The sequence below is a fragment of the Rhinatrema bivittatum genome, chromosome 14, assembly GCF_901001135.1.
Source record: "Rhinatrema bivittatum chromosome 14, aRhiBiv1.1, whole genome shotgun sequence".
Taxonomy (NCBI): domain Eukaryota; kingdom Metazoa; phylum Chordata; class Amphibia; order Gymnophiona; family Rhinatrematidae; genus Rhinatrema; species Rhinatrema bivittatum.
Window position 1 is genome coordinate 22,061,751 of NC_042628.1, and position 27,078 is coordinate 22,088,828.

Consider the following 27,078-nt stretch of genomic DNA (forward strand, 5'->3'; position numbering starts at 1 on the left):
CTCAATGCACAATTAAGCTCTGGAATTTGTTGTCAGAGGAGGTGGTTAGTGCAGTTATTGTAGCTGGGTTTAAAAAAGGTTTGGTTAAGTTCTTGAAGGAGAAGTGCATTAACTGCTATTAATCAAGTTGACTTAGGGAATGGCCTTTGCTAATACTGGCATCAGTAGCATGGGATCTTCTTAGTGTTTGGGTACTTGCCAGGTTCTTGTAGCCTGGTTTGTTGGAAACAGGATGCTGGGCTTCATGGGCCCTTAGTCTGACCCAGCATGGCAATTTCTTATGTTCTAAGCATTGAAGAGAATTAAGATATTCAGCTTTAGAGTGGAGGAGTAGCCAAGTGGTTAGAGTAGCAGGCTGTGAACCAGATAACCTACGTTTCAAATCCTGCTGCTGCTTCTTATGACCTTGGACAAGTCACTTCACTCTCTATTTTCCCAAATACAAACTTACTGGGAGATGCATCAAGCCACATCCCCGGACCTTGCCCCTAACACATGAAACAGTGGAAACACGTGATAAGGGCAAGGTAAGGTAAGTGCTTTTTTTAGGGAAGAGATTTCTTAGCAGAATTGTTGTTTCTGCCGCTGTCTTTAATTATGTAGACTCTTTAGGGAAGGCATTGCAGGTTTCAGTCTTGGTGGAGGCTTCCTTTCTCATCTGCTAGCTCTACCACATTGTTCAAGAAGAAGAGGGGGACGATGTAGTTAGCCAAGCATTAAAACTGTGCGTTGAAATTCAGCACACAGTTTCTTAACCCACAAGCTAAGTTTTATTTTACCTAATGGTATGCCAGTGTATCAGATGTTAAAAAAAAAAATGTGCACAGAGCAGAAAACGTGAGCAAAGAAATGGCTTAGTGCATAGAAAATCATGATTTATTTGCATAAACCATGTTTTCTGTGCATAAAATACTGATTACAGGTCCTCTTGCTTCTGCCCGTACACCAACACTAGTGCTGGAAACTTTACCTCCGACCTGGATTAAATTTTCAGCGTTAAGACAGCAAGAGGTAAGGCAGTGTGCGCCTCTCTGCCCTGGAGGGAGGTAAGCGCTAATGCCTTCATTTTTTTTTTTTTTTTGGTGCGCAAAACTTTGTACTACATTGGGAGAAAAGGTTGTGCGCAAGAAATGTGTGCACAGTTGCAGGTTAAGCTGTGTGCCCAGCTGAATGTTCTTTATGATACTGGGCCCGAAAGAAGGGGGGATGAGTGAGTGAAAAATACAATGGACAACTAAGATAAAAAATTATTAAAAAAAAAATGACACTTATTGAGAGACGCCATCTCCTATTTTAAAATGACAAAAATCAGTAACATTTTGATGCATCCTTTATGGTATTACAAGTTCATATTACAGAACTGGAGATCCTCAAAGCTTCCTTCATTTGCATCTTGTTGCCAAGCCGCTAAGTTTCTTAAAAGTTTGTTGTTGGCAGCTTATGACCCCATGAACTCAAAGATTTAGTTGTCCTTTATTTTTGGAGTTTGGCGGGCGGTGGATTGTGCCATCACAGTCAACAGAGTAGCTGTGGATTGATGTTCTCTTTCTTCTTTTTGCCTTTTTAAAAACTTACTCATATTATTTCATACTGGTCTTGATTTAAAATTCTGGACTATAAACAACGTTTGAATGGACTGTTTAATAGTGTAGTGGTCACATGAGCTTAGTACCTTTTTAGTGATGGGAAGTATTTTGTCAGTTCATTGTATAATAGGACTTACATATAGTCTTTGTGAAACAAAATATATTAGCATGTACAGGAATCTCCTTTTCAGTGGGAAGATCTCTTTTTTTGTTTTTCTTTCTATGAAAAATACTAGACCATCATGGGGAACGATTTTCTTTCATGATTCTAGTCCAAGCAGCTGTGATCATCATTATTTAAAGTCCACTTAAAATGAATAGCTCTGTTAGCCATATTATATAGTAACATGGTATTGACGGCAGAAAAAGACCAAATGGTCCATCTAGTCTGCCCAGTATTGGTCATGAACATAGCTGAATTCTTTGCAGGTTGTGATATTTTTTATTCTCCAATCATGAGAATTATCCAGAAGTGCACATTTGAAGAATTGATCTGTATTGTCTCTCAAGCTCATGTACAGTCTCTTTAACCTGCAAAGAATACAGACAGTTTAGAAATGCACTTTAAGGTGCGAAACCTAAAGCATGTAAGAAGATTTACAACTTTTATTTCTCTTGTAAGTACTTCTGCAGTTGAGGCAGCTTTGGCTTTCTTTCAATCAGTTAATAGCAGAGGATAAATGAAGCTTCTCGGCTGCAAAGATCTTTTGAGCTTGACAAAGATCTTTGAGTTCTGCTTTGTTCAGGGTCACACATGTGACTAGAAGGATCATTTATCACCAGGAGTATTTTTAAATCTATTTATAAGCCTTTTGCTTAATGGATTTTTCTAGAAAATTTCTGAGCTAGGTTTGTATAGCCCAGTGTGTGTGCTTGTGATAATACTAAGATGACTTCCTCTTTTATTCACTGTTCGTTTTTTTTTTTTTTAAACAACATAGATGTTATATTACTTTTCTTTGAAAATACTGTAATATAGATTTTAGAGTAATGTAGAAAAGAATATCTTTTAAGATCTTGGATAAAAGTTAATTCAGCAGTGTTTATACCTGGTACTTTGGGAGGACTTAAGGTTTGCGATGACTGACTATTGTAAGCAAAAGCATTAGTAAGCTAAAGAAGGAGGCCTGGACCATTTTTTATAAAGCTGTCTGTGAAAACAGAACATTGCTTCTGTTTTATAGAACATGGCTCCTGCAAATCATTGGTGGGGCCTTCTGTTTTTCGCTTCCTCTCCTGTTTCGTGTCTTTTGAAAAGCACCCTGTTCATGCCAAGCATTGTTTTACATTTCAGCATACATGCCAGTGATCTGAATGCCAGCTATCTTGGCAGCAATAGCTGGGAAGAGTGGAATTTTAAAATTGGATAGGGCAGTTTGCCAGTTTATGGCAAATATTGCCAATGTGGCTGCAGATATTTTGATTTGAATGTTTTTCTTTAACATTTGAAGGTAAAGTTGCGCATACGAACCGAAGAGTAAGCATGGGCTGTGTGAAGATAGGCAGAGTGCATGGGCTTGGTAAATGTCACTGAAGCTATGTAAGTGTTTGACTGTGTATGGGGTGCATGCATCAGGGCTGGTGCAAGCTCAATAGGCCAACTTTCAGCTTTGTAATCCCTTATTAACCAAATAAAGTGAAATTAATCCCTAATCACTATCAGTTATCTTTATTGAATAAAGATAAATGTATAAACTTAAAATCATACAATTTAGAAGCCTGGCAAGTTTGAAAGTATAATATTTAGAATAAATGTTCCAGAAGCATATACTTTAGAAATATAACTTTTTTTTTTAAAGAGAAATACACATTTAAAAATTTAGCAGGATCTTATAAGCAATAAATACATTGAATTACAACTACTTCTGTGTACTGCTGTTCCTTTCTTTCATTTGTCATCGCACAATATTTTGTATCTGATAACTTAAAATACTTGCAATCTACCTAAGAGTTGTTTAGCAGCATAGCCACTGGTGAGTTGGATAGTTGGTGGTAGGAAGATCTTAAAAAATGTCTGTCACCTGGTGCTGCAAGATCTTCTTCAAGAGTGTCCTGTTTCATCCAGTCCTTATACACACGTTCTTCTTTTCACCTTTATGAATTATGCATTATTTATTTAAAAACTTTTCTATACTGTCGTTAAGTAGTGTACCATCACAACGGTTTACATTGAGGCACATATATATATATCTTAGAAAGAAGTATAAGTTAATACTATATATAGGAAGTGCCATTAAAGTCCGGTAACATAGTTTCGTAATAAAGACTATTTGTAGAATGTTAAAGATCTTGTCCTTTTCTATGCTTCTCAGTTTTAATTGCTTATAGAACTCTAATGGAATGTATGTTTTGTTTTAATAAAACATGTTTATTGAGCAGAAAATGGTGCTACGTTCTGAAGTTCTGCTGTCAGAATTCATATTCCACTATCCACCGCTCTCTTTGCAAAATGCTTGCTTGATTATCAGGTGATGCTGTATTTTTCCTCATCCTCTTTAACAGTTGATAGTATGGGATGGAAATAGGGAAGGAGGCATTTAGATTTTCCCTCAGATATATAGTTGATATAGGATTTTGATGGAATATCATTACGAGTTGTCTATAGGAGTTACTGACTCTCAACTTTTGATTTGTCCCCCATCTTAAGTCCGTAATTAAATCCTGTTTTTGTAAACTTTGCTTACACTATGTAATTTGAAACTGCTGCCTCATCCAGCTGGCTTTTGAATTGTTGTTCAGGCCTTGATTTTACCCGCACTGGATTATTGAAATTCAGTTTACTTAGCCCTGCCACTGACCATTCTTAATTCTCCTCAGCTTATACAAAATACCGCTGCTCGATTGATTTTAGGTAAATGGATAAGAGAGCACCTTACCCCTGTGCTGTTTGACCTCTACTGGCTACCTAACCAGTGGAGAACCCAAATACAAGATATCAATCCCCCTTCCCCCCCCTCACAAAGAAACTGATACAATGTATTCATGAAAAGAAATCCATACCTCATTGGCGGCTGATAGTCTCTGAAATGATTGATTGGCTGGGCTAAATTAAGATGTTTCCTTTTACTATTCTGTAAGTCAGATAGGAAGTAAGAAACCTCACAGTCATACTGAATGATAAAGGTCTCCATCTCTCATGGTATCAAAGAGAGAAATTTCTATAACAGTGATTCTATAACTTGTTCTGGGGAGCTCCCATACAGTCCCATTTCAGGTATCCACAAAAATTTGCCTCTGCACTTTCCTAATATATTCAGCAATATTATTGTTTGGAATTATAGCACATCAAACTAATAAGCTATTATGGTATACATTTAGTTTTTTTCTTACATTTCTTTTTAATTTTGTCTTTTTATATGGATGCAAAATCATATTTCTATCATATATAAAGAAGGCACTATTTTAAACCAAGAGCAGGTATACAAGAATTATGAATAGGATGTCATGTATGCATAAATTTGGATTGTAAAAATAAATATATACTTTGATTTGGTATATATGGACTCCCTGCTGTTTTACTCATAAAAACAATCCACAGCATAAAAATGACTGTTTATATACCAGATACCTAGTTTCTAAGAGAACAATATAATTTTTTGCTATCTAAGATTTAAGTGATTAGAAATAGTTTCTGGTTGTACTTTATTTTTCAGCTTCTTTTTTTTTTTTTTTTTTTGACCCAGCAGTTTCCTCCTGCTCCTGTGGGCTTCTAGCTCAGTCAGAAAAACGAGTGTGGTCTGGTGCCATGAGCCTTTGTTCACAACTATCTGGGGATTTTTTTCCCTCTTATTTTATGTCCCCTCCCAACTTGCTTCAGTCCAGTTATTTTAAATAACAATGTGCAGTGTCCTTAAAAGCAGTAGGTTATTACCATGAGAGGGGTTTACAAGTTGCTCTGTTTGTAATTCAGAGAATTTTTAAAGCCATTTCCCTGGATAAATTGACTGTTTAAAAACATAAGAACAATTTCTTATGTTCTTATGCCTTCACGCATTCTGATTAAAAGTACATGTGAGATTCCATAGAATGCATGTATGTAGCCAGATTGCGGGGAGAAATTCCTGGGAACATGTTTTGGGTGGGATTAGAAAGCAATTTGTGTAGTTTGAAGTTTGAAATCTATGGTCATTGTTTACCAGAAAAAATCTGTCTGCAGAAAAAGCGAGTGCAGACCCTGCAGGTTCTTTGTAGTTGGCAGAATTTTAAAAGAAAAACTAAAATTTTAGTACCTGTTATCTTTTTTCCTCCTAGGTGGGTTGTTTTGTAAATTGCACTCTGATATCTTTATAGAGCACCACCAAAAGCAGGAACTGGTAGTTCAGAGCTCTGATTTAAACATACTGTTTAACAATTTTTTAAAAAACCATAAATTCTAAAAATATGATTATTGGAATCTTGCTTTTATCATCAGATAAGTGGGTAAGTCTCTTTGCATTGTGGAATAAGATTTAAATTCCATTTTTCCTTAAAATGGGAGTACTAATGATCTTTACTGTGTTCACATAAAAGATTGTTGAAGGAACTTCAACGATTTTCTTCAGTCCTGGCACTGTACCAGTCTAATTTGGTCTTGTATCAAATAACATTCCCTTCCTCAAGTCCGGGGAGAAAGTTCACTATTTCTGCACTATGGGACCATCTGTTATGTCTAAACCAAAACTTGTTCTTGAACTTTGATTTGGGCCTACTTGGAAATGAATATGAGGGATCCAGAAGTGTTCTGGTTACCACGGTTACAAATATTATTTTGAAATGAATGGGTATATTGTGCAAGTAGGCATATTCATTTTGGGAGTACTGTAATTACACTGAAGGATCTTTTTTTTTTTGTAAATTTTACTGTAATAGATGCTTGTGTGTGTTTGATACCTTGAGTAATCAAAATAACTTGTTGAATACAGTAAATTATTTATATTAATAGTCTTAAGGCATTTCAACTGCTTTTGGATATTGATATTCATCTAGTTCATGAAATTGATATAAGAAATTTAAAGAACCTGAGATAGTTTGGCATTCATAAACAATAATTATTTTAAGACTGGATGGATTTAGGTTATTTTAATTCTTGTTCTGAAATGATGGAAGAGGTGCCATTAGCTAGATGTTTTTCTGTATTTCTTCTCAGATGAACTTCGGCAAGCCATTGTGGCCATGATGAACAGAAAAGATGAACTGGAAGAGCAAAACATGTAAGGTTTTGTGGAATTGTTTCCATGTTTAAGGGTTTGTTGTGGTATATCAGAATTCAAAATTGAAGACTGAATTTATCTATTTTATTTTGTATACCGATATTCAGATTACAATCACACCGGTTTACAACAATATGTAAAATAATGAATGTTCTGATGGTATAATGATTCTGTTGCCTCTTTTTGTATTGATGCCCCTGTTTAAATCCATTACATATGAATATCTTTAATAGAAAAAAAAGAGTATTGTATCTCTCCCCTTACCTTCTTTTTGCAAGTTTTTGTACGACTACTTTTTGTTGAACATTGCAAAAAATTCCAACCAAGCAAGACAAACCTTGTTTCTACAGTGTAATAAATTGGTATATCAAAAATAATTATTCAGTTTTCCACCAGCATTATCTGCTCTCAAGAGGGCACTAATGTGTAGATCAGTGCTATTCAGTCTGGTCCTTGGGTCTGCCTAGCTACTTGGGTTTTCTCTATATCCATAATGAATATGTATGAGAGAGGTTTGCATGCATTGTCGTCATGGCATGCAGGTGTATCGTATGCATGTATTAGGGATATCCTGAAAACACAACTGGCTTGAAGGGACCAGGGGACCGGTTTGATGAGGCTGGAGGAGGAGAGACAGTAGGGCTTGAGCATGGATGGGATGAGGCTTCCTCTCATCTGCCTGGTAGAGAGAGAGAGAGAGGTGGAACTATGGTGGGCACGGGAACAGTGGATTTCCATAGGAACAACTGCATGTTTGGGGATCTCAGTCACCTAGCTTAGGAGAGCGAGAGAGAGAAAGAAGAAGAAACAACCTGGTTTGGGGATACGGAAGGAGGAGAGATCCTTGCCAGGGAGCAGGTGCAACTTGGTTCTTCTTCATGGCAGAACACAGCATTATACTGAGACATGGGTCAGACTCCATAACAGAACAATTAAAAGGGTTTGAATGTATAAACTGAGAAGTCTGGATAAACAGTAGAAAAAAACCAGAAACTTCTGAATTTCTATTTATATGAAATGTTTGACATCATTCTCTTTGACTTACTGTGTTCTGTAAATGTTAGAAAATCCTGTATGAAACGTAGTTGCATCCATATAAACTAATAACATGATGTTTAGTGTTTGTTCTTGTCCATGTTCTCAGATTTTAGCTGTGATTCTAAACAATTTTTAATTATTTGTGGCATATACACTGTATTGGGCTATTGGTGAAATTTAAAAGCCATTGAAAAGAAAACAATAAGATGTGAACTGGAAAAAGTTAATCTAGTTTAACAAAATCAAAGTTTCAGACTCTACGGTATGAACATAGGTCATTTATTGTTTTAGTATGTTTTGAAGCTTTTAAGTTAGTTAACAAGATCAAATCACCACTTGTTGAGCCCAAATTATTTACATATTATGCATATACAACAGAAAAGCAAGCATATAAATGTAATGGAAAATCTTTTCAAATTGGTATATTAACATGCATACAAAAAAACTAAAGCAAAGTGAAAGAAGAAACTGCATTTTTATTGTACTGTCAGGATTGTGGAACTGCAGACAGTTAATAATTCCGATCTCATTCCACTTGTATTCTTATTGAATAAGTTTTATAGTCTTTCACATACACTTTAAAACTTATTATAGCAGTTTCCAATTATGGACAGTGTCATCAATTAATAAACACACAAAATATCTATTTTTTTTCCCTTTTATGAATACATAGAGTATTCAGATCCCATGTTAAACCCTATAAATATGTAAACTTATTTTTTTGCTCAACAGCTTCCTCTGGCCATTTTATAGACAGACCTTATTGGGTTTTGGCACCATGAGTCCTTTTTTTTTTTTTTTTTTTTTTTCCACAGCAGCCCTTGGTTTTCTTTCTATTTTTAACTTCCTTCCATTTGGCCCCACTTGTGACTGAGAGAATCAGACTATGCAGACTATGGTTCTCTCTGGAATCTGGCACAAGTGCACTTTTAACCAGCCAGTAGAATTTTATAATGCTTGGGACATCCTCTTTTCCTCCCTCCCCAGGGGCTTTTGTAGTTTTCCCAGCTCTGGCTGGTTTAAGGAGAAAACGCTGAAATTATACGTTTATGGCAATGTATTCCTTTATTACAGATATACTGAGACAGCAAAATAAAAGTCTTGGTACACACATAAATAGATTTCTGATGTGGCAATTTAAATGACCATAAAAATCACAAAATGCACACCTCTTTCAAAAATGTATTCTATTAGGTCAGTCACATTTGAAAGCCATAACAGATGGTGCTTCCTTTTTTTCCAGATCACTGCGAAACCTGCTTGATGGAGAGATGGAACACTCTGCGGCACTCAGGCAAGAAATTGACAACCTGAAAAGAGAAGTGGCAGAACAGGAGGAGCGACATGCAGTGAAGATCCAGGCACTGACAAGGTAGAGAGCTGAAAAGGTCCAGGAGCACTTGCAATAGCTTTGTCTAGCACTATAGCAGCGGTGGAGAATACAATGAGAAATATGAAGGTGTGGTGTTAAGCACTGGATGTGTGGGTATTCGCAAAAGACCCATGATGGTGATGTCATCATGAGGGCAGTGACATGGACACAATTTATAGAATTTTCTTGGAGATCTCTTTGAGCATGTGTAGCAGTTCCTGTTGTCACATAGCATGCCACCGTTCATTGTTTTTTATTGGGATAGATGTTGGACTTGTTTTTGCTGCATTTTGGCTCCAGAGTGTGTGTTTTCTCATTTCTTGTTTTATTATTGTGTTTGGTGTACTTTATTTGTTTTCTTTCTTCCTAACTTGTAGTAAGGGTTTTCAGAGTCCTAAGTTTTATTATTTTTTGGAGCTGCCATTAAAGGCCTCTTTTTTTTTTTTTTTTCCTTCCTTTGGCTTCTGATGGGTTGATTAGTTGACATCTGTTTTTCTCCTTTATCTTTTCTTGAGGAAAAAGTCTTTTTTTCTTCATGTTGTTGATTTTTGTAATGATAGTAGAGAAGGCAGGTGACTTCAAGTTTTGCCTGAACTTCAGGTGGAAGAGGTCTATTGTTGACCATCACAAGATTTTACTGTAAGTGTTTGGAGGAGGCTCATGATGTGTCTCATGCAATATCTGCTCTAGGATGTTGCCTAGGCCCATCAAGATGCACAAGGTAAGGCTACTGTCTCATCTAGAAAAAATTGATAAAAAGTCAGATTAAACTAAACCAGCATTGAAGGTGACATTGAAGCAAGGACCACAGGGTTGCTACATTTCCTGAAGGCAAGGGAATGCCAAAGAAAGTCTCGCATCCTTCAGCTCTAAAGCCTGAGGATAAGCTCAAGGATCAAAACAAATCTGCCTAGACCATGTTGAGGATATTGGGCCTTATGGCCTCGATATTCCATGTAATTCCCATGGTATGTCTTTTTATATGAGACACACCCAATGGACATTAAAATCCCAGTGGAACAGTAGCAAATCAATAACAACTTAGGCCTCAGTGCAAGTTTTCATTTTGGCTTTCCCCAACACAAATATGCCAGGTACTATTAAGCTAGGGCGAGAGAACATTGAAGTAATCACATCTTTGTCTGATTTTCCTCTCTCCAAATGATGTCAAATCTTCACTGAGATCTAATATTCTGTTCGTATGGCTCACTCTGCATGTAAGTATCCCCAAAACCCTAGACTACCACCAAATCCTCACCTCAAGTTATTAGCTGGCCCTCCTATAGTGATATAAATAGTTGACTACTATGAAAGTCTTATAAAGAGTTTGTCACTCTCTCTCTCCCCCCTCCCCAGGAAGTTGCCTGGCTGGGCATTTCGCAAGTAGCGAAGTACAAATATCACAGGGTGCGAATAAACTATCTATGCGAAGTGCTAAGATAGCACTCTAAAATCATCATAGCCACAACCCTTTTCCTTATTGTGGGCGTTATTCATGCAGAAATTATTGCATTTGATAAATCTAGGCCTAGGTTTGTATCTGAGGCAATGGAGGGTGACGTGACTTGCCCAAGGTCATAAGGAGCAGCAGTGGGATTGGAACTCTCGCTTCCCTTGTCTTCAGTCCGCTGCTCTAACCACTAGGCTGCTTCTCCACTCCTCCACACGTGGAACTACCAGTGTGCTGACACCTGTACCAGTTCATCTAGTCCTTTTCCAGTTCAGCTAGACTCTAGCTCTTGACTGCAAACCCTGCACCAGTTCAACTATACCCCTCATCCATCTGCGAGTGAATTATTAGCTGTAAAAATGCCCCTAGTCTGCCCCCTTTTTTTTTATTTACCTGGTAAAATGTATGTATGAAATGAAAAATACTCATGTACTCTTAATGTTTATATAATAGCATGTACTCACATGCATGCTACTTAGGCATGAAACCCCTTTGAAAATTCATTCTTAAGTTTTCAGTTGAAAATTCACATAAATTTAGTACCCTAAAACTTTAATTCCTAATTTTAGGCTTGCTAGTTCTGAAAAAAATTTAGGTTTGCTAGTTCTGAAAATTAGTGCTAAGCTACTAACATTTTTTTTCCCTCCTGCTATGAAGGATGATTTTTATTGTTCCTCAGATGCATTTGCAGGCCCTGCTCTCTGGCTTTCATGGCTGAACTCACTTATCAACTTCTGCAATTTATAAATGTCTGTGGACAGGAAAATATCACCTGAGAATCTGAAGTGATTTGTCTAGTCCTTTGGTTATGTTTAGTCAGTGTTTGGTTTCTGAGTGGAATTTGACTTTCGTTGTGTAGAAGTATAAGGCAATACATTTTTCTCAGATGCTGAATGTGATGCCTATCTTGATGTAGATGCTTTCCTAAAGATGAGTGCCTCTATTTATGGTATTAAAGAAGTGCTACAGTGAATGTGGAATTATTCATTTAATCTCTGATTTAGTTGGCAATATACTGCTTCTGTATAGTTTACCTTTTTTTTTTTTTTTTTGCTATTTTATATCTATATATATTTTTTTTCTAGAGAGACCTTATTACATCCACATCATCAGAAAAAAAATTTGCTTTGATCATTAGTAGAATCACAATTTATACTTTTACTAGCTTTCTCTGCAGTCTTATTCCAGAAAAAAATAAAAGTAATAAACACTGATGAAAAAATATGTCATTGTAATATGCCACACTAACTTTGCACTTGTGGGGATTTTTTTTTTGTTTTGTTTAAAAATGTCTTGCTGGCATGAGTCAGATAGATATAGAAACATTTTGAATTTCAGCACCAGTAGGGCAAGAATGATTGGGCATTGCTTTTGTCCGATGAACTTAAAACTACCCTCAGGTAAAGATGGAATCCTGGGAGTCTGGGTGGCCTCTTTTTGACAGTTGGGTGGAGGGATGGGGTTTAGGTTATGCCAAGAGTGGGGGGCTACCATGTATTCTCTGAGGGGATAGGGGAATTATAGTGGGGTTGGAGTGAGAAACTGAGGTGGGGGATGAGATTTCATGTATGAAGAGGGGATTGGAACTTAGGACTAGCTGCCGCCTTAAGATTCACAGGTCGAGGAGATGAGGAATCTGCAGATGTTGATGAAATGGAGTAATATTTTCCCATGCAGGTTAGTGAAACTGGCATGTGGGAGGAGGGCTTCATAGCCAGAATATAAAAAATTGTAAACTACTCCCCCTGAGAGATTGCTACCTAGAAAAGGCCACCCTGGATCCAGACAAACCTAAAAAACTAATGCCTAGTGTCTAAGATTGCATTTCTGGAGAAACTAGTAGAACCAACAGTGCAAACTCAACTAAATGGCTGGTTTACAGAAAGAAACTCTCTGAATCCTTGCCAATCCAGATACAGACAAGATTATGGAACAGATAATCTGTTTAGATATTGCAATAGAAGCCAGGCAGTGATTCTAATGCTGATTGATTTCTCAGCAGTTTTTGATATTGTAGATCACAATATAATGCTGTCTTGGCTAGCAGAGGCCAGCCTAAGGGGCAAGGTTCTAACCTGGTCTAACTCCTCTCCATCTGGCAGGCAACAATCTGTACATTTCTCTGAAACTTTGTCAACACTTTGGACCTTCACGTATGGGGTCCCCCTGGTTTTTATACTATCACCAGTACTTTTCAACATTTACCTCAGGTTGCTAGCACAGCTGATCCAAACTTTTGATATAAAAACCTACATCTGTGCATACTATCAATAGACCTGGACTTATCTAAAAATAAAACTAAGTACATGTCTCACAGCCATCCAAAGGTATACTAAAAATAACAAACTCCATCTTAATGCCAACAAAATGGAAATTCTCTGGATTCAAACACAGACAGGTTCCTGATTTGAAAATCCTATTCAAAAACTCTGAGCTCCTTCTAGAAGCACAAGTAAAAAGCCATGGAGTCTTGCTAGACTAGGAACTACAGTGTCCAAAAATCCAGACAACAGTAAAGAGTTGCCTAATTCAACTAAGTAATTTATGAAGAACTGACCTCTCATTGAGAAGATGAACCAGTCACAGTAGTTCATGTCTAGGTAACTACACTATTGGATTATTGTAACTCATTGTATAAGGGAGATGGGGATGAGAGATGGGTGGGAATCAACTAGTGATAGTTGTCCAGGAATCAATACTGTCATCTTCTCCGATAAAAAAACAAAAACTCCAGAGATCACCAGAACCATGCCATCCAAATTGACAACACGCTCATCAAATTAAAAGAAAATGTGAAAGATCTAGGAATATGGATTGACCCAGAGCTGATTTACAAAAAACACATTGCAATGAAAATCAAAGAAGGTTTCCACAAATTACTAATTCTCAAACACCTAAAACCTCTCCTGAACCACCCTGAATTCAGAACCATTCTCCAATCACTAATTTTTACAAGCTTTGATTATTGCAACTCACTCCTGATAGGCCTACCCAAATCAACCGTCCAACCATCCGACCACTCCAAATACTACAGAATGCCACAGCCAGAATCCTCACTGGCCGCAAAAAAACTGACCACATCATCCCTGTGCTAAAAGGATTACACTGGCTACCTGTAGAAAAAAGAATCAAATACAAAATCCTAACCATTTCCCACAACGCAATACACAACAGTGAAAGCACATGCCTAAACATGTGCTTTCACTGTTGTGTATTGTTGTGTATAGAACACCATGCTTAAACATGGTGTTCTATATCGTTTTACTCTTAGGTGAGCTTTGTTAAACTAATTCTTCCTCTTTCAATTGTCCTATATTGTAATCCCTGTTCATTGTAACTTTCTTTCTTCTGGTTATTGTTTTTCCCCTGGTTATACTGTAAACCGGTACGATAAGACTTTGTCTTGAGCATCGGTATATTAAAATAATTTAAATAAATAAATAAACACCATTATACAACGACACTATTCTCAATGCAACACTAGATCAACAAACAAAGCACAGCTGGACATCCCATCAGTCACAACCGCCAAACTCACTACCGTAAGAAAAAGAGCTATATCAATAGCAGGACCTCTCCTCTGGAACTCCCTACCGGAAAACCTAAGACTACAGAACAACACAAAAATATTTAGAAAACTGCTCAAAACCTGGCTTTTCAGACAAGCCTACAAAGAAGGGATAGGCTAATTGATTACCCTGCCACACCCAAGAACCTCAATTCCCGTTAAGCACTTTACTAACCTCAACCACTTCAATCACCATCTCAATCACCACCCAGCTTGTATACCTGCATCATACTCAGTTGAGCCTATTACGTCCAACTGATGTCACACCATTGTAAATTATAAAAATCACGAGATATCACCACGCGGTGAAACCACTAATGCTAGATGACATAAATACCATGACAATACCCGACTGCATTAACATACACAGTTTGACAATTCATTTGTCTCTGGTTTTAACACCTCCCACAGTTACTTTCTAATCCTCATGTATGTTCTTATAAACCTATGTTCTCTTAATTGTTCTTTGGAGTGAAGACCTACGCCACCTCTCACAGTTATGAATGTAAACCAACTTTTTGTAAACTGATGTTATACCTGTAAACCGGAGTGAAGGCCTTTCGCTAAACTTCGGTATATAAAAGCATACAAATAAATAAAATAAATAAATAAATAAGTGACCTTTGCAAATTTAGAATTCTAATAATACTAACTTTACTAGTTGAAAGAATTAATCCAAAGTTTATTTTCCCTGAACAAACACAAAAATTAACACAAACAAATACTAACCTTAAAAAAACAAGCAGACAAGATACATAACCAGTAATAGTTTAATCCTTTAAGAATTTTTTTCTCAAGATTTAAGTGCTCTTCCCCAGCTTACCACCAGTAGATGAAGATTCTGTAGTCAACACTCCCTCTGGCGTGCAGCCTCTTTTATTTTTGCCCCTTTGTGTTAAGCCTAACTCCAGAAGTGAGCATAGTTTTCAAGTAAGATGCATCCAGTGTACTAAGGATTATATATGCATGATAATGAATTTTGTTCTTTGCTTTTGTCATTCTATATTTCATGTTTTGCATGTAAGATTTTAATATTGGCTGTATAGGAGTCACTACAACTTACCAATCTGTTTAGTGTTTCATTTATTTTGGTCAACAACTTAGTTTTGTCTCTTCTATGTTTAAGAATAAATGTACACTTTTTTGGGTGCTAAAAACATTAGCTGTTTCATTAATATATTTGAGTAACAGAATCCACATTGCGATTAGCACATTTAGAAGAAGCTGAACCAGATGGTCAAATGTAATTTTTTCTTCAGTCTTACATATGATATGTTTTGAATGTTGTAGTAATGTATTGGTTTGCTAAAAAGAAAGGGTATTCATAACAGTTTTTGAAAAAAATAAATCATTTGTTGCTTGCAATGCCCATTTTTTTTAATCCACGTGCATCCGAGTTTGACATTTAAAGCTGCATAATAATCAGCAAAAGACAAATGCTTTATTAGTTAGTCTTGATATTTTGATTTATAAAATGTATATTCATACCTTTGACTCATTTCTCCTACAGCTTTGGAATATTTTATATTGAGATCAGATGGGTGATTCAGGCATTTGTCATGCTCATTCTTTTTAAGAATAGGTAATGAGCATTTATGTCAGGAGTTCTACAGAGACACTAATTTGTATTAAATAAAAAAAAATATATTGTTTATATATAAAAAAAATGATTTTTAAATTGCTTTAAAGCATTGTTCAGTAATTATACAAAGTATATGTATAATCACATCAGCATGTTAAACATTGTATGGAATGGTCTTTTGAGTTAAGCACATGGGCAGTAATTTTGGAGGACCTTATGTCTTTTCTTTTGAAATTACAATGTTAGAAAACAATTTGAACAACATTAATTCATGAAAGACTTGTTTAAAACTATGTGCAGATGGAAATGTATGGCTGTTGCTTGAGATAGTTGTGCTTGTCTCTCCTTGAGGGTCCATACAGGCTTTCTTCTTGGAAGCACTTTGCATAAGGGATATTTTCAATCTATCAAGAGACATTTGTGGTGGTATTTTCAAATAATACAGTAATAATAATTTGGTTTACTAATTGTTTGTCCCTGCATTGTGAAGAGAGCACGCATTCTCTATATTGTGGTTTGACATATGTTAAAAAGTGTCATTCACTGGAGAATCTTTGTAAACCATATAAAGAATACAATCTATGGAAGATGGGATGGTGTATTCATTATGGAATTTTGGAATAACTGAAACCTGCACTGAACAATATGAATTCGTGGAATACAAAATGTATAATACATTAAATAAAATAATGGTAATTGTTTGAGCAAGACTTTTTGAATGGTGTCAGGGCTATCAAGGCTTGGCAAACAGAGGCCATCCTAGAGGAGGGAAGGTGCATACCTGGAGAGGCCAGACAGATAGTGCTGAGAAGGTTGGTAGGACCAGTACTGTGTGCCTTTTGGTAATGCCTTATATGTTGGATTGAATTTGGGACATACTCCATGCTGGTCTAATTGGACCGGCGCAGAAGCATGTCTGACTTTCCCTAGTATAGCGGGTAAAAATTCTTAGGCTCCTTGGAGAACCAGCTGTCTCTGTAGCTCTGCCACAGATTCACAGCCTACAACTTCCAGGGCCACAGTTTCAAATTTGGTTGACCCTTACAGAATGCCCCCCCCCCCCCCCCACTGGGTGGATTCTAAATCGTCCCAAACACCTCTGGGATCCCTAACCCAACCCAGAGAGGCGCAATCGAGAACAGACATGGGGCCAGTCTTTGCCAGGAATCAGGAACAGTTGCAATCTCTGAGGCATCTGGAGCAAAGTTAGGAACAGTTGCAGTCTCGGGGCAACTGGAGCAAAAACTAGAACTATATAGAGAGATAATGTTGAATTCACCAGTGTAGCAGCAGGCACTGGAGTTGTATTGACAACTGGTGCTAGATTCACCATTGCAGAAGCAGGTACTGGAGCTATAGAGCCAGCCAGAGTTGAATTCATGGAAACAGGAACTGGAGCTGTAGAGACAGCTGGAGTTGGATTCATGAATGCAGGCACTGGAGCTGAAGAAGCAGGTGGCACTATCTTCATTGGTGCAAGGACAGGAACTATAGCTGAAGATGCAGCTGATGTGGACTTCGCCGGTGCAAAAGCAGGCACTAGAGCTGTAGAAACAGCTGCCAATGACTTCACCAGTGCAAAGGCTGGAGCTTCTGGGACAGCCTAGTGTGGAATCTTTGAATTTTCTGATGCGGCTTGAAACGGAGTCCTCACAGGAGCAGCTGGAATGGCCTGGAGTGGAGTTGTCGAAGAAATTGGTTCAGCCTGGAACAGATTTCACTTGAACTAGAGCTATGAAGACAGCTGGCAGTGGATTATTTATTTATTTTTTATTTATTTTTAATTTTTATATACCGAAATTCTTGTAGGGACTACAAATCACTCCGGTTTACATAAACGAAAACGAAAAACTGCCCAACAGAGAGAGGGGCTTTACATAGAACAGTAGCACCGATGGAACAATAACTGGATGACAATTAAACATATTAAACATGGTGATAAATAAATATTATAGCTTAACATAGTAATAAATAAAAATTATATTATATGATATAATCTATACAGTTTAACGTAGAATAATGGCATATAAACAATGCAAAATATATATAATAAAGTAAAATGAATTTTTGAGCTCAAAGGGTCCAAGCTGAAGCTTGGAGCTGGAGCAGCAGAGAAAGCTGTCGCTCGAGTTACTGGAGCTGCAGCTGCATAGACAGCCGGTGCTGAACTCGTTCAGCCTGGAGTGAAATCCTCATCACTGCGGGCATTGCCTGGAATGGAGTCACTAGTGCACCGACTAGGCTGCTGGGACAGCTGGAATCGCTGGTGCGCTGACTGAAACTGCTGGGGCTGTCTAAAATGAAGTCTTTAGATTTGCTGGCAAAGCCTGGAATGGAGCCACAAGAAGACTGATGCTGTGGGCAAAGAACCCATTCTTCAAAGCTGACTGCCAGCATAAAGTCATGGATGGCTATGGCCATGTGTTCCTCTTCCCCTCCATAGGTGAAGATCATAACCTAGAGGTCTAGTCAAGCAGCCACTTCATTGGGAGTTACACCCAGATCTTGCTATCATTTAGAGCCACGTCACCAGAAAGGAGTTTACAATACGTTTTTATTGAACGGTTCATCTTTTCCTGAAACGGCATGTATAATTCTAAAAAAAAAATACAATTATTAACTGGGTGGGAAGAAAGGTAGGAGACTGGACCAGAAATTAGAATGCTTTTCATAAAGTCTCTTGAATTTTCAGGAATGCTTCATCCAAGCCTTGCCTCTGGTTTGGGGCTTGTCCATACTATCAGGACTCATCAATCAGAGGCTGTCCCTGAGGGAAGATGCATACTTGGAGAGGCAAGATTGAGGCATGCTGATGGAGCCCAGTGGGAACTAGATAGAAGAGCAGGGACAATGGAAACAAGATTACTAGGCAGGGTCAGGGTCTGGATCAGAGGCCAGACGGGTTGTGCTTCTGTGGGGCAAATGGTGAGAAGGTTGGTTTCACCAGCACTATGTGCCTTATATATTGGGCTAAATTTGAGGCACACTCTGTACTGGTCCAGTTGGAGTGCATCAGAAGCATATCTAGCTCTCCCTAGTATAGCAGGTAAAATTGCTAGGATTTCTTGGGGAGCCAGCCATCTCTGTAGCTCTGCGGCAGGCTCACAGCATACAACTCATAGGGCCGACTCCATCAACCCTGACAAATGGTGATAGTAACTTTCTTTGTCTGTTTTATAATCTCTTCCCTATAATCTGATTTATTCTTCTCTTGCCCTTTGCCATAAAATTGCCTTTTTGCTTCTTTCCTCACTGTCTTCATGTCATGTGATCCTGTCTTTTCTAGCCTATTTCTCTTCCTCTCCAGTGCCTCTGTCTCCTGTGTTCATTCTGCCATCTGTGTCTCTCTCTTTTCTATGGCTCATCTCTCTGCCTTCCTTATCCATCTGTGGCCGCCTTGCTCTGCCTGCCTCATCCTTTCTCAATGGTCTACTTTTATGATTCTCCCACTTTTTCTCTGCTATATGACTTAACTTGCATAGTTTGATCCCTACAGCATTGGAAGCTACTGTTCTGTTTTAGTTATGTGAAGGCAGTGCAAAAATTGCTAGCACTGTTAACTTTGAAGCTTAGATTTAAAAAAAAAAATGAAATCTGATTGTGGGGAAGAGAGGAGAGAAGCCAGTTACATGGGGAAAGGATAGAGACTGGTGCCCATGCCAGAACTGGGTACATAGGTATGTGGAGCCTCTTAAAAGTGCAAGACCTTGAGCAAATCCTTTTCCTGGTTCATATGATGACTGCTTTTCTCCTGCTCATCTGATTCTCATTAGAGATCCATCACAGATGGTGACTTTCTTCACATTTTTCTATCATTTTTCTTTCCCACTTACAGGCCAAGTGCTGCAGCATGCTATTTCTTTTTTTCTGCTATTTGATTAGCCAATGGATGTTATCATTAAAACACAGGGAGGATAACTTTCAAAACTGCTCGTGTGCACCCATTTACATGTGTATATGGGCACATGCAAAGTTGCTACTGTATTTTATAACCTGTGTGGATATTATGGGCTGGATTTTGAAAGCCCTACGTGCACAGGGCCTATTTTAAAAAGGCCTGGCGACGTGCGTAAAGCGGCAGTCCGTGGGAGGGGGGCGGGACCAGAGACCTCCGACACAGCGGCCATTGCCGCTATGTTGAAGGATCATGTGCCGGCAGGCACAAAAGGTAAGATAAAACTGTTGGGTGGGGTTAGAGTAGAGCTAGGGGGGGCAAGGTTAGGGGAAGGGGAGGGAAGGTCAGGCTAGGGGGGAGGGAATAGGGGAAGGCAGCATGGCTCGGTGTGCACAATTGTGCACCCCCCTTGCACACGCCGGGTAGCGCACACACATGTTACGCCCACGCACACCCTTTTAAAATCTACCCCTAAATGCGCAGGTTATAAAATACGAGTACATATATGCACACACATGCTTATACATATAAAAACCATGAGCTGCACAAGTTCAAACTTATCTGGAAAAGAGAACGAGTTCTGATTTATGCAGCACTTAGCTGGATAAGTCTGAAAAGTGCTGCTGCCTGTCTAAGTAGTGCTTTTCGGACTTATCCAGGTATGTAGGATACCTGGATAAATCCAAATAAATACATAAATAAATAAAAATTGTGCTACTTATCTGGATAAGTTCAAATTTGTGCGACTCGTGGCTTTTACATGCGCTAGCATATGTACGCACATATGTACTCGTATTGTATAACCTGCGCGTATCATATCCACACAAAGGCGCTATCTAGCCGGATAAGTCAGAATTTAGCTGGATAAGTGTGTGCAAATTATCTACCCGTATAGTTGTACTTTATATTTAGACTCATTTACCCCCATGTAAGCCTGCTTTTACATGTGTAAGTCAGGGGATTTTCTAACAGCGGTTCTCAGACTGTGTGTCGCCACACTTCCCGATCCCCACTGGCCCAGCTGCTTCCCCTGCCCCAGCGAAATAGGAACTTAACTTCCGCCCGGGCTTAAAATGCTAATAGCCTGGGTGGAACGCGATAGGAAAGCCGGAGTCAGAGGCACCAGCATGGTCTCTTCTTCCCGCCCCCTGTGGCCCAGAAGAAGAAGCGGTACTCAGTGGCTGTGTGCGCAGGAAGAAGAGACCACGCTAGTGTGTGGGCAGCATAGGCTCAAAGAAGAGGGGCGTGGCCCGAAGAATGAGCAGCGCGGGTTGAGCAAAAGAGGAGCAACGTCAGCCCTCGTGACCGATGGGACTCTTTTCTCGAGGCTGCGAGATCTCTAAGTGGAGGAGGCTGCTGCAGCCGCTAGTTCGGTGGGGGGGAGAGAGAGTGAGTGAGCGAGTAAGCATATGTGTTTGAGATCCTGTGTGTGTGTGTGTGAGAGAGAGACAGCATGAATGTAACTGAGTGATTGAGAGCCTGTGTGTGATTGAGATCCTTTTGTGTGTGAGAGAGATAGCATGAAGGTAAGTGTATGATTGAGAACCTGTATTTGTAAATGAGAGAGATCATGTGTATGTATGATTAAGGGGCTGTGTGCATAAGAGAGAGAACATGTGTGTCTGTGTGTGATTGAGAGCATGTGAGTATGTGATTGAGAGCCTATGTGTGAGAGAAAACATGTATGTAAGTGTGAATGAGAGTCGGTGTGTGAGAGAAAGATATAGCATGTATGTAAATGTGTGATTGAAATCCTGTGTATGTGTAAGTATGAAAACAGACAGAATGTGTATAAATGTATGATTAAGAGCCTATATAAGTTAGAGATAAAAAGCATGTGTATATGTGCGTGACTAAGAGTCTATGTAAGTGAGAGAGGGAGCATGTGTTGTGTGTGATTGAGAGCCAGTGTGAGAGAGAGAGAGAGCTTGTGTGTGACTGAGAGAGAGAAAGTTGCAAGCATACCATCTCTCCTCCTGCTAATTCAAAACAATCTCAGGGCACCTAGATAACAAATGTTCCCAGGAATGCAGAGCAAAGCATTTTTTTATCCTTATTATTTTTCATTATTGGGTCTTTGTGTCTGCTATTTTGAAATATTGATTGGTCTCTGGAAATTTTTTATATGAATTTTTAATTATTGGATATTCCATTCATCAGCTGTTTTGAAATAATCTGTTCTTTTTATTATTATGGTTTTACTGCTATTGATTTTATATTTCTTGGTATGTTTTATGAGGACTAGTGATGTTTCTGTTTTTCCATTGTTGTACTGCATACTGAGTCTCTGGCTTGTTGTGCTTTCCAGTTCAGTTTTTGTCTGCATGCTTCTAGTTATGCGTTTTGGTCTCTTCATTCTTTGTTAGGTGAGGGTCAGCACATGTGATTCAGGTGAGGTTTCCTGCTGGCGTGTAGTTTCTGTGTAGGGCTCTATAGCAGGCTGGCTTGGTCCGTTTTCCTAATAGGAGGTGTATTGGAGTTTTAAGGCCTGGTGTAATATTTTCAGTGTTGCCTTTTCTTAGGTAAGGTGGTTACTGTTTGAGTGCTGGAAATTGGTGCTGTTTTGCTGTGGGATGTTTACTATTTATGCAATTTCTGTTCAGACAGAATACTTATCTTTCCCATGTGTCATTCTTAACAGTAAAAGTAATACTGGGCCTTTATTTTTTATTTCCGCCGTGAATTGTAATGAGCAGTGAGTCTCACATGTGAGCGTGGTCTGTCAGATGGGAAAAAGGTTGAGAACCACTGTTCTAACATGCATATGGCTATGAAATAACCAGTTTTACCAATTAGTCTACCAGTTTGCCCAGTCTTTCTGTAGCTCGTGAAGACCCTTCTGGCTGTTCACTCAGAACCCCCCCCCCCCACCAATCATTTTTTCACTTTTCAGATGTTTACGATCACTTACACCAGATAAGGACCAAATGTAAATATTGCATGTGCAAGTAGAAGACTTATGTGCGTCACTTTGTCAGATTGTAAAATAGCAACTTATGTGTATAAATGTTGCCTCCTCCCCAGAATGCTCCTGGCCCACCCCTTTATCACATGGCAAATTTACCCACGGACCCAGATTTACACTTGGGTGTGCTATTTTTTTTTTTTTATGTGTGCATCTTTTGAATATTCACCATTTATATACATTTTCCTTGGAGCTGTCAAGTGCTTTTTCCTTAATTCAAAAAAGTGAAAAGTCATGTACATGGGATGCTAAAACATAGGGAGGGAAATGCCCGATGACCAGCAAGAGAAGGATCTGGACTTGATCGTATCTGAAGAATTCAAACTTTTAAATCAGTTTGTCAAGGCCTTGACAAGAGCCAGAGGATGCTAAAATGCAGAGATATAATCATCCAGGAAAAAAAAAAGATAATTTCATTGGTGAGATCTTAACTGGATTATTGTGTCTAAATCTGGAGGCTGTATATCCAAAAATTCAGAAACTGAGTTGAGACAGTTGAGAAGAGAGCTAGCAATATGGTGCAGAGCCTGTATAATAAGATCTAGGAGAGGTGTAAGAGCTCTAATGTGTAACCCCTGGAGGAGAGGATGGAGAATGGGAATAGAATAGACATTCAATTATGTAAGAGATATAAATAATGTTGAAAATGCAAGACCTTTTCAGTGTAAAGCTTGTTTTAGAACAAGGGGTTATAGTATGAAGCTGATAGAGAGGAAGCTCAGGAGTAATGTAAGAAAAACATTTTCACAAGAAAGGGTGGGGTAGACAAAATACATACAGCAGATGTCAAAAACTGTATTGAAATTCACAAAAGTATGGGATAAACAAAGAGGATCTTTAGGGGGCGGGGAAAGGACCTTAAATGAGAGATGAAATAAGTTTTGCAGTAGGAAGGGTGGGTAGACTAGATAGGCTTTGTGGTTGTTATCTGCCATTGTGTTTTGTGTTATCGCTCCTGGTCCCAATAGCAAGGAGCTTGAGTTTGAGAGTGTGGCATGGCCACTGGATTGGCCCTGTATCTGTGTACTGTTTACTTGCCTTAAGGAATATTTATCTGTCTGTCTGATGCACGCGAGATAATGGTGATTTCCTATTTTCTTCTCTTAGCCAACCTCCATTGATAATATTACATTGCTTGATAGATTTTATGCTGCAAACTCTAGTAATGATAATCTATTTAATCTTTGGCATTTCTAAGGGGCAACCTGTAGGGGCAACTCATAAACCATATTGATCATTTCAGCGACAATGGCCTGTACGTCTTCATGTTTTGCAGATCTTGGCTACTTTATCAACTGTTTTAGCACTGTTAGTGTGCAGCATTTACTTTAGGAGTTAGTAAATTCTTATGGCCTGATTTACTCAGCCATGTCTTGCATGTATTTCATGCACAGAGAGAGGTTTTTGTGTCAGAAAAAGCTAATGTAACTAATTTAGTTGGCAGATTTTGACACTTTTCCTGGTGTGTAAATGCCATCTAGTCAAGACATATACTGGAAGCAACTGTTTGAATTGGAGCTAAAATAATTCATAACCCATATTGAAACTATTCACAGGTTTTGTGTTTAAATATCATTTCTTGTTAGCTTGCTGCCTTTTTATTAAGAAAGAAGGAGAATGACTCAGAAATTGGAGCCCAGTCTTATAGCATTCTGCAAACATTCCAAAAAGTATATGCATGTAGACCCCAGGAGTCAAAATAAGCTGAAAATTGTAAGTGAATATAGTGGATATAGCTTGTTTTGGTGTCTCTATATCTATACTTGTTGGAAACATTCAGGTGACCTCTCTTTTTTGTTTTCAGCTACATTTGTTTTTGAAGTTCAGACCTGCTTGCTCTCTTTTTAATATTCTGTAAATAAACATTGCCTGCTAGGAGTGTAAAATTGCATTCACTTTTGCCTTGATAGTCATTCTTTACAAGAACTGCTGGAAAACCCCTGTCCTTGCTGATTTCTCTCTGTCCTTTTTCTACTTGCATGCCTCACGTTTCATTATTGAGAAGAGTATGTACGTTCTGTAGTGTCATGATAATAGATGTGTATGTTGACTATATTAGATGCAGTAAGGTAGTGTTCATTCCTATAGCCGAATCCAATATCAGTTGACGTTTTGTATAATCAGCTGCTTCATTACATTTTGGGCGTTTTATGTGGCATTTCTTGGACTGTTGAACAAGGACTCTGGTTCGAATTGTGAGACCATCATCCGTTAAGACACCAGATAAGTGCTAGATTTAGATATTTTCCCCTGAAGTAGCTGACTGTATGAAATATCAGCTGATGTCAGAATATGATGGGACATGAGTGTTCTGTCCATTTAGTAAGATTCACATGCTTTGAGACTGTTTTTTATGCACAAAATAATCTCTAAAAATGTAGCATCAGCATTGGGGGTAGGTGATTGAGTGGACCGGCACCACCCGCACAAGGTTTTTGAAGTGTTTTTCTGGGCTGCTGATAACCCCAGATACAAATATTATTTGTATTGATCTTTTGGTGCATTGAGATATTGGGCAATACTGACTTTTGTAGATTTGAATGATTACTTTACATCGATAGTGGCACTAGGAATTATAGTGAGTTTTACACCCTCTGCGTGCAGTATATCAGAGTGATGTCTGCTTGTGAGGTCCTGTTGAAGATGAGTGCTGCCAATGTATTTCTTACTATATTCTTACTAACAATATTTCTTACTAACAATATGGTTCAGAATCATGAGAGGACTGACTGAAGGAGCTGTTGGAAATGAATGAAAAATAGTGAGCTTAATGATTTTGTTTGTTGTAAATACTAACTGGATTTTCTATTTTTTGTTTTGGGTGGGGGAAGGAGGGCACCAGCATTTTTTTTCTACTCCTTTAGGCTTCCAGTTACATAGGAGCTGAAGATGGGGTTGGAGGTCTGGGATCTGGTGCCATAAGCTTTTATTTGCAATTATCTAGGGAATGTTCTTCTTTTCTCTCCCCTTCCCAACCTGATTAAGCCCGGTCATTGCAGCAACAGCTCTCGGTCAGTGGCCATGCCCCAGAGCTCCTCCTGTAATCCTAGGCCTGGCTGTGTGATGAATGCTACTGCTCCCCCTGGCCAGCCCAGTGATCGGAAGATCTGACCCAGGAATCAAACCTAGATCCCTCTGCATGGCGGTGTGTAACCATTGCCATTCAGCCACAGGCCAAGCCCTTCTATTTTTTAAATACTAGTTTTGTTGCTGTTACTCGGTCACTCAAATCTTTTTCCACCTGCAGCAAAATTAAAAAAAAAAAAAAAAAAAAAGTCCAGCACAGTTTTAATTTTTGAAATCTGTTATGTCACGGAAATCTCTGTGCATGGCTGTCTCTTGCTAATATAGTTCTCTAAATGGTTTATGAAGTTGCAATAGGATCTTCGGTTACTGAACAGCAAACCAGCTGCGGACTCTCCTTTGGGCTCAGGTGGTGAAGTATTCTCCACAAGATTAGACAACATAACAGAAAACAATTTGTTAGTTTCAAACAAGCTTGAAGAAATCTAGATAACTCATGACGTTTTGAAATTTGTGAAGCCAGAATTGATGCTATTCTTTTTGCATATCCATTATTTACAGTAGAATGTGTTTTTGCTCAGATATTTTTATTATATACAAGGCAATGTTCACAACGTCGTATAATCAAGTTATAGAGAACATTTTTTAAGAATGCATCTTCCAAAAACTCCTTAGAAAAGTAAATTTCTATGCTATAGATAATATAGAATAGATTCTTTCATGGATGTACATATTTTGGGATGAGCTGGTAAAAGATAAATTCGTAATAATGTATTTGTTTTCACAGTGCACCATATGCAGGATTTGAACTCTCTGGAGCATTAATGACAAGTTGCATATTGCCTGACTTTGTCATATTTATTGAAAGGTAATTTGATTTTATGAAAAGGAGATGGGATGATCAATTAAATCAAGATAATTTTTTTAACCTGGCAGTTTTCTCCTGCTTCTTTTGTACTTCATCTCTGTCAGAACCAGTGCTGGGATCTGATGTCATGAGCTCTCATTCACAACTATCTGGAGATTCCCCTCCTCCCTAATTTTATATCCTTCTCCTCTTCTCCCCCTCCTCCCCCCACCAGTGTACCTACTGCAGCAATGGATCCTGGGCCAGAAGCCATGTACCATGTTCCTTCCGGAACCCTACTACCACAAGTCCCGAATGTGACCACTAGGTGTCATCCGTCATCCTTAAGTAATGACCACAACTCCCCCCCCCCCCCCCCCAACAAGGGCTGTGACCGCTGCCTTTGCAGCATCCCTTGCCCAGCAGACTCAGGGAGTAGAAAACCTGATCATATTGAGGACCTACCTTTTAGCATTTCATAGCCCTACCACTGAGCAAGATATTTTGAAAGAATGGTAAATTTGTTTCTAAATCAACTATCTAGTAAGAGAAAGGAAGTGAT

General features: G+C 38.5%; 1 protein-coding gene across 3 annotated transcripts in view; it reads left to right on the forward strand.

Moving 5' to 3' along the window:
• SNX29 (sorting nexin 29) overlaps positions 1-27,078 on the forward strand; it is a 464,358-nt gene that overhangs the window by 85,359 nt on the left and 351,921 nt on the right. For all 3 annotated transcript variants that reach the window (XM_029577102.1, XM_029577103.1, XM_029577101.1), the window contains exons 12-13: positions 6,712-6,775; positions 9,057-9,185. In XM_029577102.1, the coding sequence (XP_029432962.1) occupies positions 6,712-6,775; positions 9,057-9,185 (193 nt within the window). The remainder of the gene's footprint in view (positions 1-6,711; positions 6,776-9,056; positions 9,186-27,078) is intronic.